General features: G+C 43.3%; 1 protein-coding gene across 1 annotated transcript; it reads left to right on the top strand.

Annotated features, from left to right (window-relative positions):
* Positions 1-6,224: 6,224 nt before the first annotated feature.
* Positions 6,225-11,999, top strand: UBE2V1 (ubiquitin-conjugating enzyme E2 variant 1; the record flags this gene model as incomplete). Its single annotated transcript, XM_009876605.1, has 3 exons — positions 6,225-6,403; positions 9,673-9,798; positions 10,182-11,999. Coding segments are annotated over 3 exons (452 nt in total), but the record flags the coding sequence as incomplete, so codon positions are not given.
* Between the last annotated feature and the right edge of the window lie 328 nt (positions 12,000-12,327).

A 12,327-nucleotide genomic window follows, 5' to 3' on the forward strand; every position in this document is an offset into this window, starting at 1 on the left:
TGTATTCTTGAAGTTTTTGTGAGAGGTGTGTATTTTGTTCTACTGACACCGATTCAAGTAGATACTGGAAAAGATTCAAGAGGATCTGCTCCCAAAGGCGTATTGTCCACCTTGTCTCAGTGTGCTGTTTTCAAGTTGATAAGGCTTTTGAATTTGGAATTGCTTCCAAAATACAACTGGGCAAAATTAAAAGATGAAAAAGTATTGTCTGTCAGAAAGTGTACTTCACTAGGTACTTTACATGAATGTAAATTTAAGACCAAAAAAATCTCAAACTGGTAAGATCACCCTTTAAACTATCATAGGACATGTGCAGTTGTGTATCTGTGTATCTTTAGTAGTGCTGTGATATAAAGTTAATCTGAGAGTGCTGTAAGGCCTTTAAAAGTCCAACTTGGCATTTAACTGTTCTTCCAAGAACAATTCTGTTCTTTCCTAGTGCAGACCTTCCCTTAGTGCGGTTCTGGCCAGAGTCGATCAGGCTGCTGTTGTCCCCGTTGCCACTCGCTGTCTCAGTCCTGCAGCTCAGAGCCTGCTCGGTGCTGAGGTGCCGAGGGAGCAAAGGCTTGTCGAGGCCTTGTTTGAGGTGACAAGGGAAGTGGAAAGTCATGGTTACGTTTGAAGACTGGTGAGGATGTCACCCCAAAACCTAGCAGCTTCTTAACTGCAGCTTTAAACTCTGTGAAGTACACATCCTGACCTTCTGGAAGACTCAGCTCCTGGTTTAGTTTTATCTCTAGTTCACCATAAAAATGTTTAGTGAACTTTTTGTAACTGGGGAAGGAGCGTGCAGGGTTGAGGCTTCACAAGTGCACGTTTACTAACAGGTGAACTTGTAGAAAGACTGTAGCGACCAGTGTCATTGGAAATCTTACCTTGTCATTACAGCTATAACTGAGTTTTCCTATGTTTGCAGTTGTGATTAATAGCCAACATATTTTGCTCTGAAATGTTTTTTTCAGTTGCATTTCTGTGAGTATTTCTATGTGGTCAGGAAAGCCGCAAATGAGTCAATTATCTAGATACTACTGTGTTTTGGTATCGAAGCTGCTATTTGAGAGTCTTCTTGAACCATAGTGAAGGCTGAATTAAAATGCATAACTGGAAGTACTTTCAACAAACATTACTTTATAAGCACCTCTTCCTCTATTTAGGTTTTTTTGTGTTAAGTAAAGGACTCCTCGATAAACAGGTTTGTTTGTTTACTGCCTTGAAAGTCTCTGCTGCTACACTGAAAAGATGACACATGGTATTTACTGGGGGTTGGGAGGACTTGGGCAGTTGACTCATGGCCGTGTCAGCTGGCGCAGGACATCTCCTGGCTCCAAACTTCCTGTGGTTTAGCCATGGAAGTTATTTGGCAAATGCTGTGTATGCCTAGATCAGATCAGATCACTTTCTAGGAATTTTGGTGGACAGCAGACATAGTGATGATATGTTTGTGTATTGAGGACAAGTGATGACTTTGTGTGATTTCGGAGGTTCGAGTCCCAGCACGATGTGGTAGCTGACCACGAGTGCTCCAGTCCGTTGTGAATGAGGAGGAGACGGGGTTGGCCTGATGGCTTTATGCATCTTTCCAGGCTGACCATGAAGGTGAATCTGTTTTGGGGGTTTTTTTCTGCCTTGCTTAAGGACAGGTTATTTAGAAATGATGTAGAGTGTTTATGATCATATGGCCATAAGGGTTTTCTTATATGTATATGTACAGTTTTCTTCCTGTTGAATCTCCTGGGACATGGCGGGGAGGGAGCTGAGTTACCATCTTTGATGTGACTCTGAACTTATCTTCTGTAGTGGCTGAGGTGCTGGTCTTCTGTGTTACACCTCTGAGCTTTAGCATGGGGGTAAAATACTTGGAGAAGGCACCAATGTTGTTGGACAGAGTGATTTGTCGTAAAGTGCTCAGTCATCTCCCATGATCATTTTGTTTTCTGTGCAGTGCATAAAAGCTCAAGTATATGTACTTCACTTTTCCTTTGCCATTGATGCTCCTGTGGTGCTCACAAGTGAGCAGTTGCTGTGGAATTAGTAATCATTTATGTTAACTTTTCCCATGTGATAGGAGCGATGCGCAATGTAACTAGTTAGCTCGCTGTAGACCTCAGACTTGTCAGAGAACTCTGATGTCCTGTGTGACTCTTTTATGGCTCTGATTCATGCTGAATCAGAGCAGCAGTATCTGGGGAGAGCTTGGAAATCAAGTTGCCTTCGCTTCTTGTAAGGTTGTAAAGCCCAACCTAGCTCTGGTTGGCAAATACCATAATTAAGGCTACCTTCCAGCCGTTGTTCTGGCCTCCTCAAATACATACATGTTGATGGAGTTTTTAATTACATGATCACTTAATTTTCTTCACACAGGATTCCTGCCTGGCTCAGTGAACGGAGTCCGTGATGCTCAGAGGAAGGGTAGATGGGCAATATTTTTGGTTTCCATCTTTGGAGCGTGGTCTGTGCCTGCTTACCTTAAAGCTGATTCCTAAAATGTTTTGGCTCAAGTAAACATCAGTAAATTATCTTCACACTGCTGATAAATATGAAGTGATATTATCAGGTGCTAGTTAAGCGTCATGATGTTGTGGTCCTGAAGAGCGCGTATATTTTGGCAACTCAGCACATTCAAGGCGAGTCTTCCGCTGGCTTCAGCTTGTCGCCTCTATGAGCGCGGAGAGGCTCAGGTTGGGTTTCTAAGAATAGCCACGGACGGTTTCCTTTGCAGCATCACCTGCATTGTCGAAGAGCTGCTGTGTCAGACCGAAGGGTGGAGTTCACCCTCCAGAAGGACCTTTTGTTTGTCTTTTGTTTGTCCTTCTTCCCTGGCTGCTTCTTTCCCTGGGCGCCAGCTGACAAGGCTGAAGGCCAGGCAGCAGCTTCAGGCATCGCGCAGCCGTGAGTCATTCCCCATCTCCAGCTCTCCCGTTCGTCTGCTGCAGCAAAAATAGGGAAATAGGTAGTGTGGCTGTGTGTGTGTGTGTAAGTGAAGGTGGCACCTTGCCCCTCAACTCCTACTCCATCTGTGTCTCTTGTCCTTCAGCTCTCTTAACCCTATGTTGGAGCTAGACTGCTCTCTTCTCTGCCTCCCCCAACTACAACATGGAGAGCACTGGGAATCTAATTAAAAATAAGGGGGCTAGTCTGTCCTGATTCAGAGTACTTGAACGTTCATATGCTTAAGGTACCCAGAATACATCATTCATACTTTTAAGACTTACAGGGAGGTAATACACTCGAGTTTCTCCTGCAGGGAAAGTGACAGTGGTCCCAAAGAGGTCCTGGTGCCACTGACGGTTTGGAACTCAGTTGATCTTACGGTGGCAGCTTTGCCAGCCCCAACTGACTCATTTCCTTTCGCAGCCAATGATTTGTATTACTCAGCAGCCATGGTAACAGCACAGTCTCGCTGGGAGCCGAAGGTGTCCGTTTGGCTTGGAGCTGTGTTGGAGTCGTGCTCAGCTGTCCCTGTATGGGTGGTTTGGTGTAGCCAGTGCAGGTCTGACGTCTTCTGACACTGCTTTTCTGATTCCAGGTTTCTCTCCATACTGTTGCTACAGCTATGTTATTGAATCATGTTGCCCCAGAATATTCTTGAATGTGATTATTTTAGATGTGTATCAAATTGACCAAAAAACGTAATTATTTTAGTACTTTGCTTTTTCAGTTTCTTTTTGGCTTGTTTTGTAGTGAATGAAATTTGGGCAACTCTGATTCTGCAGCAAAATCATCACTGACACTTAGTTTCTTTACATTACTAATATATTTTAAGGGGATTTTCAAGCCACCAGAGTTATGTGATTTTAAGCACTGCTACATTTCATAATGCCTTAGATCCTCTGTATTTTCTGCATTGCCAAGCAGGTACAGAGATGATTTTCAAAGGCCTTGGTCCCTTTCCTCAGAGTTTGGTGCCCTAAACGTGCTAGAAGTGCTCCCTTCTGACCAAGAAGTTTGCTAGGTTCACTTTGTATGTTGAAAGGCTAATTTCCTGTTCTACTCCTGCTTTATTAAATAAGAAACAGTGAAAAAAGGGATTTATTATGATTTTCTATTATTATATGCTAGTTAGAAGTTAACTTTGTACTACTGGGGAGTAAACTCCAAACCTGAAATGCAACCTTTTTGCATGTTGGGGGAAAATGACTTTATTAAATATATCCTGGCAATAATTTTGTTGCTGTTGGAGGGAGACATGCTTCATATAGGTACCTGGAAGCATGTGGTCGTTTGACCCTGGATGGATGCCTGGTGCCCACCAAAACTGTTCTATCACTCCCCTCCCCAGCTGGGCATGGGAGAGAAATTGTAACAAAAGGCTCCTGGGTCCAGATAAGGACAGGGAGATCATTCGCCAGTTGCCATCATGGGCAAAACAGACTCAGCTTGGGGAAAGTTAATTTAGTACCTGTCAAATCAGAGTAAGATAATGAGAACATAACCCCCAGATCTTAAAATATCTTCCCCCTACTCTTCTTCCCAGGTTCAACTTCACTCCCCATTTTCTCCATCTCGTACCCTCAGCAGTGCAGGGGAGCAGGGAGTGGGGCTTGTGGCCAGTCCATCACATGTAATCTCTGCCACTTCTTCCTCCTCAGGGTAGGACTCCTCACACTCCTCCCCTGCTCCAGCATGGGGTCCCTCCCATGGGTCACAGCCCTTCACGAACTTCAGCTTGAGTCCTTCCCATGGGCCGCAGTTCTTCATGAGCTCCTCCAGCCTCTTCCACGAAGTGCAGCCTGCAGGCACAGACTGCTCCAGCGTGGGTCCCCCCGCAGGGTCATGGGTCCTGCCAGCAGATTTGCTCCAACTCCTCTCTCCATGGGGTGGTGGGTCCTGGCAAGAGCCTGCTCCAACGCCGGCTTCCCATGGGGTCACAGCCTGCTTTGGGCATCCCCCTGTGCTGGTGTGGGGCCCTCCAGGGGCTGCTGGTGAATATCTGCTTCACCACGGACCTCCATGTGTTGCAGGAACACAGCCTGCCTCACCGTGGTGTTCACCACGGGCTGCCAGGGAATGAATCACTGCCTCAGCACCTGGAGCACCTCCTGCCCCTCCTTCCTCACCAACCTTAGAGTCTACAGAGTTACTTCTCTCATATTCTCACTCCTCTCTTCTGACTGCTACTGGGGGGGTTCTTCCCTTTCTTCAGTGTGTTATCCCAGAGGCACTCCCAGCGTGGACCCCCCCCTGCCCCTCCTTCCTCACCAACCTTAGAGTCTACAGAGTTACTTCTCTCATATTCTCACTCCTCTCTTCTGACTGCTACTGGGGGGGTTCTTCCCTTTCTTCAGTGTGTTATCCCAGAGGCACTCCCAGCATCACCCCTGGTCTCGCCCTTGGCAGTGGTGGGTCTGTCCTGGAGCTGGCTGGCACTGCCTCCGTGGGACATGGGGGAAGCTTCCATCAGCTTCTCGCAGAAGCCACCCCTGTAGCCCCCTGGTACCAAACCAGGCAAACCCAGCCAAAAGAGAAGTGGTGGCCAAGAGTCCGTTTATATTCTGCGATGGCTGAGGTGCAGATACCCCGAAGAGGGCTGAGTCATTAAGTCCCTGGTGGCCTGGGTTCAGGATCCTCCTTTGCCACAGACTTAGTGTGTGACCTTGGGTATGTCACCCAAGCTCACCGTGCCATTGTTTTCCGTTAATGTAATGGGCATAAGAACATTTTCCTGTTTTGCTGTGTGTTTTGAGGATAAATGTGCCAGCAATTCCAAAATGCTGAAGTGGTGGAGGAGGTCATAAGTACAAAGGATGCGGCCTGCCGCTGGCACAAGCCCGCTTAAATTAACTTCAGATTAACCTGCTAATGTTATGAAAGAGTTTTATTTGCTTTGAATGGTATTTTTAAAAGCTCTGAGTGACCTGAGTGATGTCATGCCTCTCCTGGTGTCATTTTGTAGAATCTTCTACGTTTTTATACTATAAATCCAATAGACCAGCGCTAATTAGAGCTCCATAATCCGTATGTATCTCTGAATGGGCAGAGATTTCCTTTCCTTTTACTGATAGTTGTTTTACCCTAATATCTAGCCTGTCCGACTTCTAGCACATTTAATTGCAGATACATTAAGTTTGTTTCTAAAATCCAAGCTAAATATGGGAATATCTTTTTCATAGTCTTGAAATATTGTCATTCAAGAAAAGTGATATTTTTATGTTTCTACCCAGAATGTTTTCTGTAGAATTCTTAAAAGTGTAAGTGAAATTACTCTAGCTTTATTTCTTTACTAGATTTCTCAAAATTTTTCTGGTTGTTTTCAGGAGTAAAAGTTCCTCGTAATTTTCGTCTGCTGGAAGAACTTGAAGAAGGTCAGAAAGGAGTAGGTGATGGGACAGTTAGCTGGGGCCTTGAAGATGATGAAGATATGACACTTACAAGATGGACAGGAATGATTATTGGACCTCCAAGAGTAAGTACCCACTTAATATTAATATCATACTATTACTTTTTTTGTCTTCCTCCTTTTCTTCCCCTAATCAAACCACTGAAGTAGAAAGGAAACAAAATGTGTGAGTGAAAAAACACTTTAGCAAGTGATTTATGCTGAAGTTTCAAGTTCCATGTAATAGTGAGGTGTGTGTATCTATATGTCTTTTTGCTTATAATTTGGAATATTTTTCGTGCCTTTCTCCAGCTAGTTCTGTTACATGTCTGCTTTATATTTACAGATCCATTAAGACATAACTTTTGAGATTCCAGGATTCTAGTATCCTGTACTCTTGAATACAGCAAGGTTTAAAATCCTTTGGCTAGTGAGATTACATATGGAGCTAATGTAGGTAAAACGTGGATGTTTCAGTATTGCCAGTCTTTCTGCTGTTTCTTTTTGAGTTTATGGGTGAGTTTTGGTTGCAGCAGTACTGACTTGCTCCTGTAGAGTTTCAGCTAACTTGGGAAACTCAGATTTTAATGATTTAAGTTTCTTTTTGGAATATTCTCTTGCGAAGTAGCTTCTTGTAGTGCTCCTGGTCTTTGTGGTAGTATTGTTGCATTCTCTCTCTTCTCCACCCAAGTCATACTCAACTGTGGATCTCCACTGTGGTTGTGACCTTGAGGACTTCATTGTGCTTTGTATGTGTGCATGTATTCTAAAAACAAAACTTGTCTCCAGTGTCACCATTTATCTCTGTTCTGTTCCCTTAGTACCCTTATAGCAGAGCGCAAGTAGCTGATTCTCCTTCCTGCAGTAGTAGATGTTATCTTATGCCACTGTCCAGTAGGTTTTCATTCTGGCTTTTCTGACAGATAATGAGGCAGTCCAGGAATTTACAATGCATTACACGTGCAGTATTTTCTATCTCACCCAGAAATGTTGTTTACTTTTTGTCTGCCATTTGTCAACATCCCCCCATTTGTGATCAGTTTATTTGATTTATGATATGCCCAGATGATTTTCTAGAACAGCATTTGATATTAGAACATTAGGGGAGTGTTAATGAGGCTGCATTAAAACTGTGAAGAAAGCTCACTGTGTGCATACGCTTTATGGAAAATTTAAGCAACGTTGAAATCTAATTTAGAAAATTAAATAGAAACTGAAATGTGCAAACAGGCGTGTCCTGACTTGTCAGCCGTGATAGAAATTTGTGGTTCATGTCATGCTGCTAACGAAGGCTAGAGGACTATCACAAAAGATGATTCAGCTCTGCCTCTGTTGTATGACACACTTATGAATACAGATTATTTTTTTTTCAAAAGTGTATTAACTTCTTTTGAGCTTACTGCGTAAAAGCAATAGGCTGTCTTGAAAGAGATTCTGGGAACTTCCAGTCATGCCTCGTTTCCGAGTGGCTGCCCTGCTTTTAGCACTGTTCACACTCAGTTATATTACTACCATTTTTTTCCTTAATGAGATGTGGGAGTACTGGCTCTGGAAAAAAATTTCAAATCCTATTTCCTTCTGATTAGAAAGCAGTCATGCTGTAGCAGGTGGAAGAATCATATTTTGGATGTCTTGGAGGGAAAAATGAACCGTGGTGCAAAGATAGATCCGTGCTGCTGCTCTGAGTGTCCCCATACATGGCAGCTCTCTTCTCCTTCCCGGACTTTGTGTGGATGGTTTCGCAGCCGGTGATTCATCTTGTTTATACAAGCTATTTAAAACAGCGGCGCTGTCAAAGCTTCGGCTTTATCTGCACGTAGTTTGTGTTGGCTGCAGACAGGCGCACGGTCAAGGCTTTCCATTGACCACCCTTCCCAGCGTGCGGTTATTTGCAAAGACCCTGAAAACCCACGGGAGCCCCTGGGTGTTAGTTGCTCCATGCCCAAGGGACTTGGGAGACCTGGGCAGGCCCAGCAGAGCTGAGGGATGGTTTTGTTTCCCCCCCAAAACTTTGTGACAGCACTGAGTTTGTCACCACCCTGGCTGAGCATCGGAAGGACTGCCTGGCAGAGAGCTGGGGGAGCGTGGGCGAGGTCTCGCTGCCAGCGGCACGGGCCGGGCGCTGGTCCCACCGCGGGTGGCTGCAGCTGGCTTAAAGCCGCTTTGTTTGCACAGATAAGAAGCCACTGAATCAGGAATTCAGCTCTTATATTTGTGGTAGTGGTTTGCATCAAAAAGCTTGTTAATATTAAGGGAAGTATTAAGGCATTCAGGGGCATAACAGATGCTCGAAAGGAATTGGGTGGAGTTCTACTGAGAATTTTTCTATGCACTGGGCAACGGATCCTGACATCCTGGCGGAGCCCTCGTGCTCGGCTGCCACGGGTGCAGGGGCTGGTTTGGGCTTCTGTGCTCACACATCCCCGTGGGTTTTTTGCTCATAGTCGCTGCCTTGTGACCCCAATGTTCGTTGCAGTGTTGAAGGTGCAGGAAATTGTGTCAGAAGCACTAAATCTGGAGAGCCTGTCTGCCTGAACTTCCCCATGATGATGTGTTCCTGTTGCATACCTCTGCTGGCTCCCTGCGTCGCCCAGCTTCACCAGAGCTGTGTGCCAGGCTGCACCAGATCAGCTCATCAAAAATAGTTATTATAGGAGTGCAGCATAACATTAATTGTCATTTATTCTAATTTCAAATCTTGAAGAATCAAAGTAGCCTTGTAACATCTTTTTCTATACTCCTTGGTTGGTTAGTGAAAAACTCATGAACCCGGCTTCGTATTAGCAGTTCAGTGTAACAGAGTGTTGCTGTGGTGGAGTCAAAGTGCTAATGCTGTTTGGGATCAGAAGGTGCTTTGCAATGTGTTGAATCTTGGAGCATTCCCCTTTCTGAGGACTAGCACATTGGTTTATGACCAAAAAATATTTTTCAAGTGCAGTTCTAGGACAAGCTGACTTTAGATAGTTGCCTAAGCTAAAGCTGTGGCTTCAATTTCGAGGTAGTATGTCTGGTTAGTAAACTGATAAAACAAAGCTGCTTTATAAAGATTGGTTGAAAAGTAGATATCTGAGCTATATGGTGATTAAAAAAAGCCATTTCAGTTAATGAATGGGAAACAATACCAGTTTCATTCTTTATATTAAAAAAAAAGACTGGTAGAATTTATTATCCTGAAGAGGTAACATTTGATACTCTGAGTCTTATAAAATGAACCTAAACCAGAGGTCACCAGTGTAGTATGTAAATAGTTGCTCTTATGTTTCCTAGCTTGCAGGTCCCTAAAGTAACCACTGTTTTAACCAAACACTTAACGAACCACCTGATGTAATTGTTCCACCCTTTCTTTTTCCCCTCAGACCATTTATGAAAACAGAATATACAGCCTTAAAATAGAATGTGGACCTAAGTATCCAGAAGCACCTCCGTTTGTAAGATTTGTAACAAAAATTAATATGAATGGAGTAAATAGTTCTAATGGAGTGGTAAGTTTTTTGTTTTATTCATTTTAATGTTGCTGTTGTGTGTAGCTTCGAATTAATGCTTTGTGTATCCTTGCAGCTTGCTTAGTGCTTGCTGGTGCCATTTACTGTGAGGAGAAGGGAAGGGGTCAGACGGGGAGCGTACCAGCCAAGCATGTTCTGAAATTGGAAGAGTAGAATTTATTTTTCTTCCCCTTTTGCAACTCACAAATAGTTGCATCATGCAGGGATTTATTGTGCTTTTAGGAAGCCACTTGCTTGCTTTTGCTTTCTTTGGTTTCTCCCACTTGGATTCCTTCTAGAGTCTTTAGTTGGAGGGTGGCGGGGGGACTTAAGTGTATGAAACCTATGAATTCTGACAGGAATGGTCTTTTTGTCTATTTTAGGTGGACCCCAGAGCCATATCAGTCCTAGCAAAATGGCAGAATTCTTATAGTATCAAAGTTGTTCTGCAAGAGCTTCGGCGTCTAATGATGTCTAAAGAAAATATGAAACTTCCTCAGCCACCTGAAGGACAATGTTACAGCAATTAATTAAAAAAAAAAAAAGAAAAAAAAAACAAACATGCCCCCCTTATTCAATTTAAGCTGTCTTCATTTTCCACAGTAGTAAATTTTCTAGATGCATCTTGTAGACCTCAAAATACTGGAAAGGAAGTTCCCATTCAAAGGAAGTTTTTCTTGAGATACTGTAAATGATACTAATTTTTTTTTTTCATTTGAAATATAAGTTGTGCTATAACAAATAATCCTGTCGTGTAACCACTGTCCACATAGCTGAACTTCTGGTATCAGGAAAAGTCTATTTAAATTTATTACTGTCAAGACCCGTGTGGCACATCTAACTTAACTGTGAAAGCATACATCCCACAATCACCTTGCTGTGTGTCTGGCCTGGTTTGTTGTTTTGTTTCGTTTTGTTTTTTCTTTTTCTGTCTTTTGCAATAGAGTCGAAGCTCAGGGCTATTTATTAGAGTAGACACAAAGGTTTTTGCTTCCAGTACTACACTGGGCTTTATGGACTACTAATGGGGATGTGTCCTAACCTCAGTCATCCCTCCCTTTGTGCTATCTCTAGTAAAGGCTGAATGTGACTGTGGTTGTTTTGGGGTTTTTATTATTTTATTTTTTTTAAATCCCCTGATAATCTGGGGCAAGCTTTCCTTCTTCCCTTTGGCCAAGGCATAGATTGTATTTCTCTTCCTGGTCCCCCTCACTGGCTTCGGGTGAGGGATTCAGGGTTCTTTTAATCTTTTCCCTCTTCCTCTCTTTTTAGCGGGGGTGCTGCTTTCTTTTTGCCCCTCTTTGTGATTCCTCTCACCCCTCGACGGCAGGGGTAAGTGTTGGGGCAATAACTTGACATATTCCCTCCTGCTTATTGTTTTGCAACAAATTTAGTCTTCACCAGCCTGGGAAACAAGAGTATCTATCCTGCTCGCAATCTTGGATTTTCCCTGTCCCTCCAGCACTGCTGCCACACCACCCAGCTGGCCACGGCTGATGTTATTAGATAGGCTTTTGACGTGGGGAAAAGAGCAGTAATTTACCAGGATTGCCGAAATCTTCTGCTGCCAAATGTTAATGGGGAAACGCTGCACAGAGAGGTTCTGAACACGTGCTCCAGCTCAAATAGGTGTATTTTGGTGCTTCTGATTGACCCAAGAATGTTAGTTAAGGAAATGTTGCACTTCTGTCTGGCCCTTCTGAAGATATGACAGCTACAGACAAATCACATCAGTGTGGTAGATTTTATTAGGATGGCCTAAGTCTTAGAAATCTCTTTGGTGACGGTTTTGGGGAAGCAGTGCACACAGCAGATTAAGGACCTTTGTTGGCTTTGCATCCTGGCAAATCACTGCCTTTTCCGGTTTACTGTTTTGGACCACTAACTGCTGAAATGTGGATGCAAGCTTACATACAACCGACCTAGTGTGTCCCAAGTTTTATGAAAAAAAAACAGTGTTTGTGTAAAAAAAGAAAAAAAAAGAACGAAAAAAAAGTACAAATAAACACATTTTAAAGCAGCAGCTATCACGTCAATGAACAATTGATGTTTCCATTAACTCTTTGGAGGAGAATATTAGTTGTAAGGATTTAACATCCTCTGTAATTAAAGTTTAACATAACAGTATTCCATAAGCAGCCTTTTTATTGTATCAGACCATTGCCTGATTTTAATATAATAAAAAGTGTGCATTAATATTAGAAGGCTTTAATTGTATTTATGTTTAGAATTTTGATCCCTTATGGAATTCTTGATTTGTTGGAAGTATCTTCCTACAGATCACGTTTAGCTAACAGTACGTAAACTGGTGGCAAAAGGCAATTGTCTTTATCCAGCTGCTGCTGCTGTGCCAAGGAGAATCTTTAGTTTTAGTTTAAACCTCAGAACCCCGCAGGCTTGGCAGTCGGTAACGTTACATGATGCTGAGGAACTGCTGAAACGAATTCCTAGATACCTGCCTGAAGGTGCTCTGTCGTTGCGATGACCTTGATGTGCTGCAGTCCTGCGGAAATCAGATCCCCGCGCAGC

The sequence above is a fragment of the Apaloderma vittatum genome, unplaced genomic scaffold, assembly GCF_000703405.1.
Source record: "Apaloderma vittatum isolate BGI_N311 unplaced genomic scaffold, ASM70340v1 scaffold29120, whole genome shotgun sequence".
NCBI classification, from domain to species: domain Eukaryota; kingdom Metazoa; phylum Chordata; class Aves; order Trogoniformes; family Trogonidae; genus Apaloderma; species Apaloderma vittatum.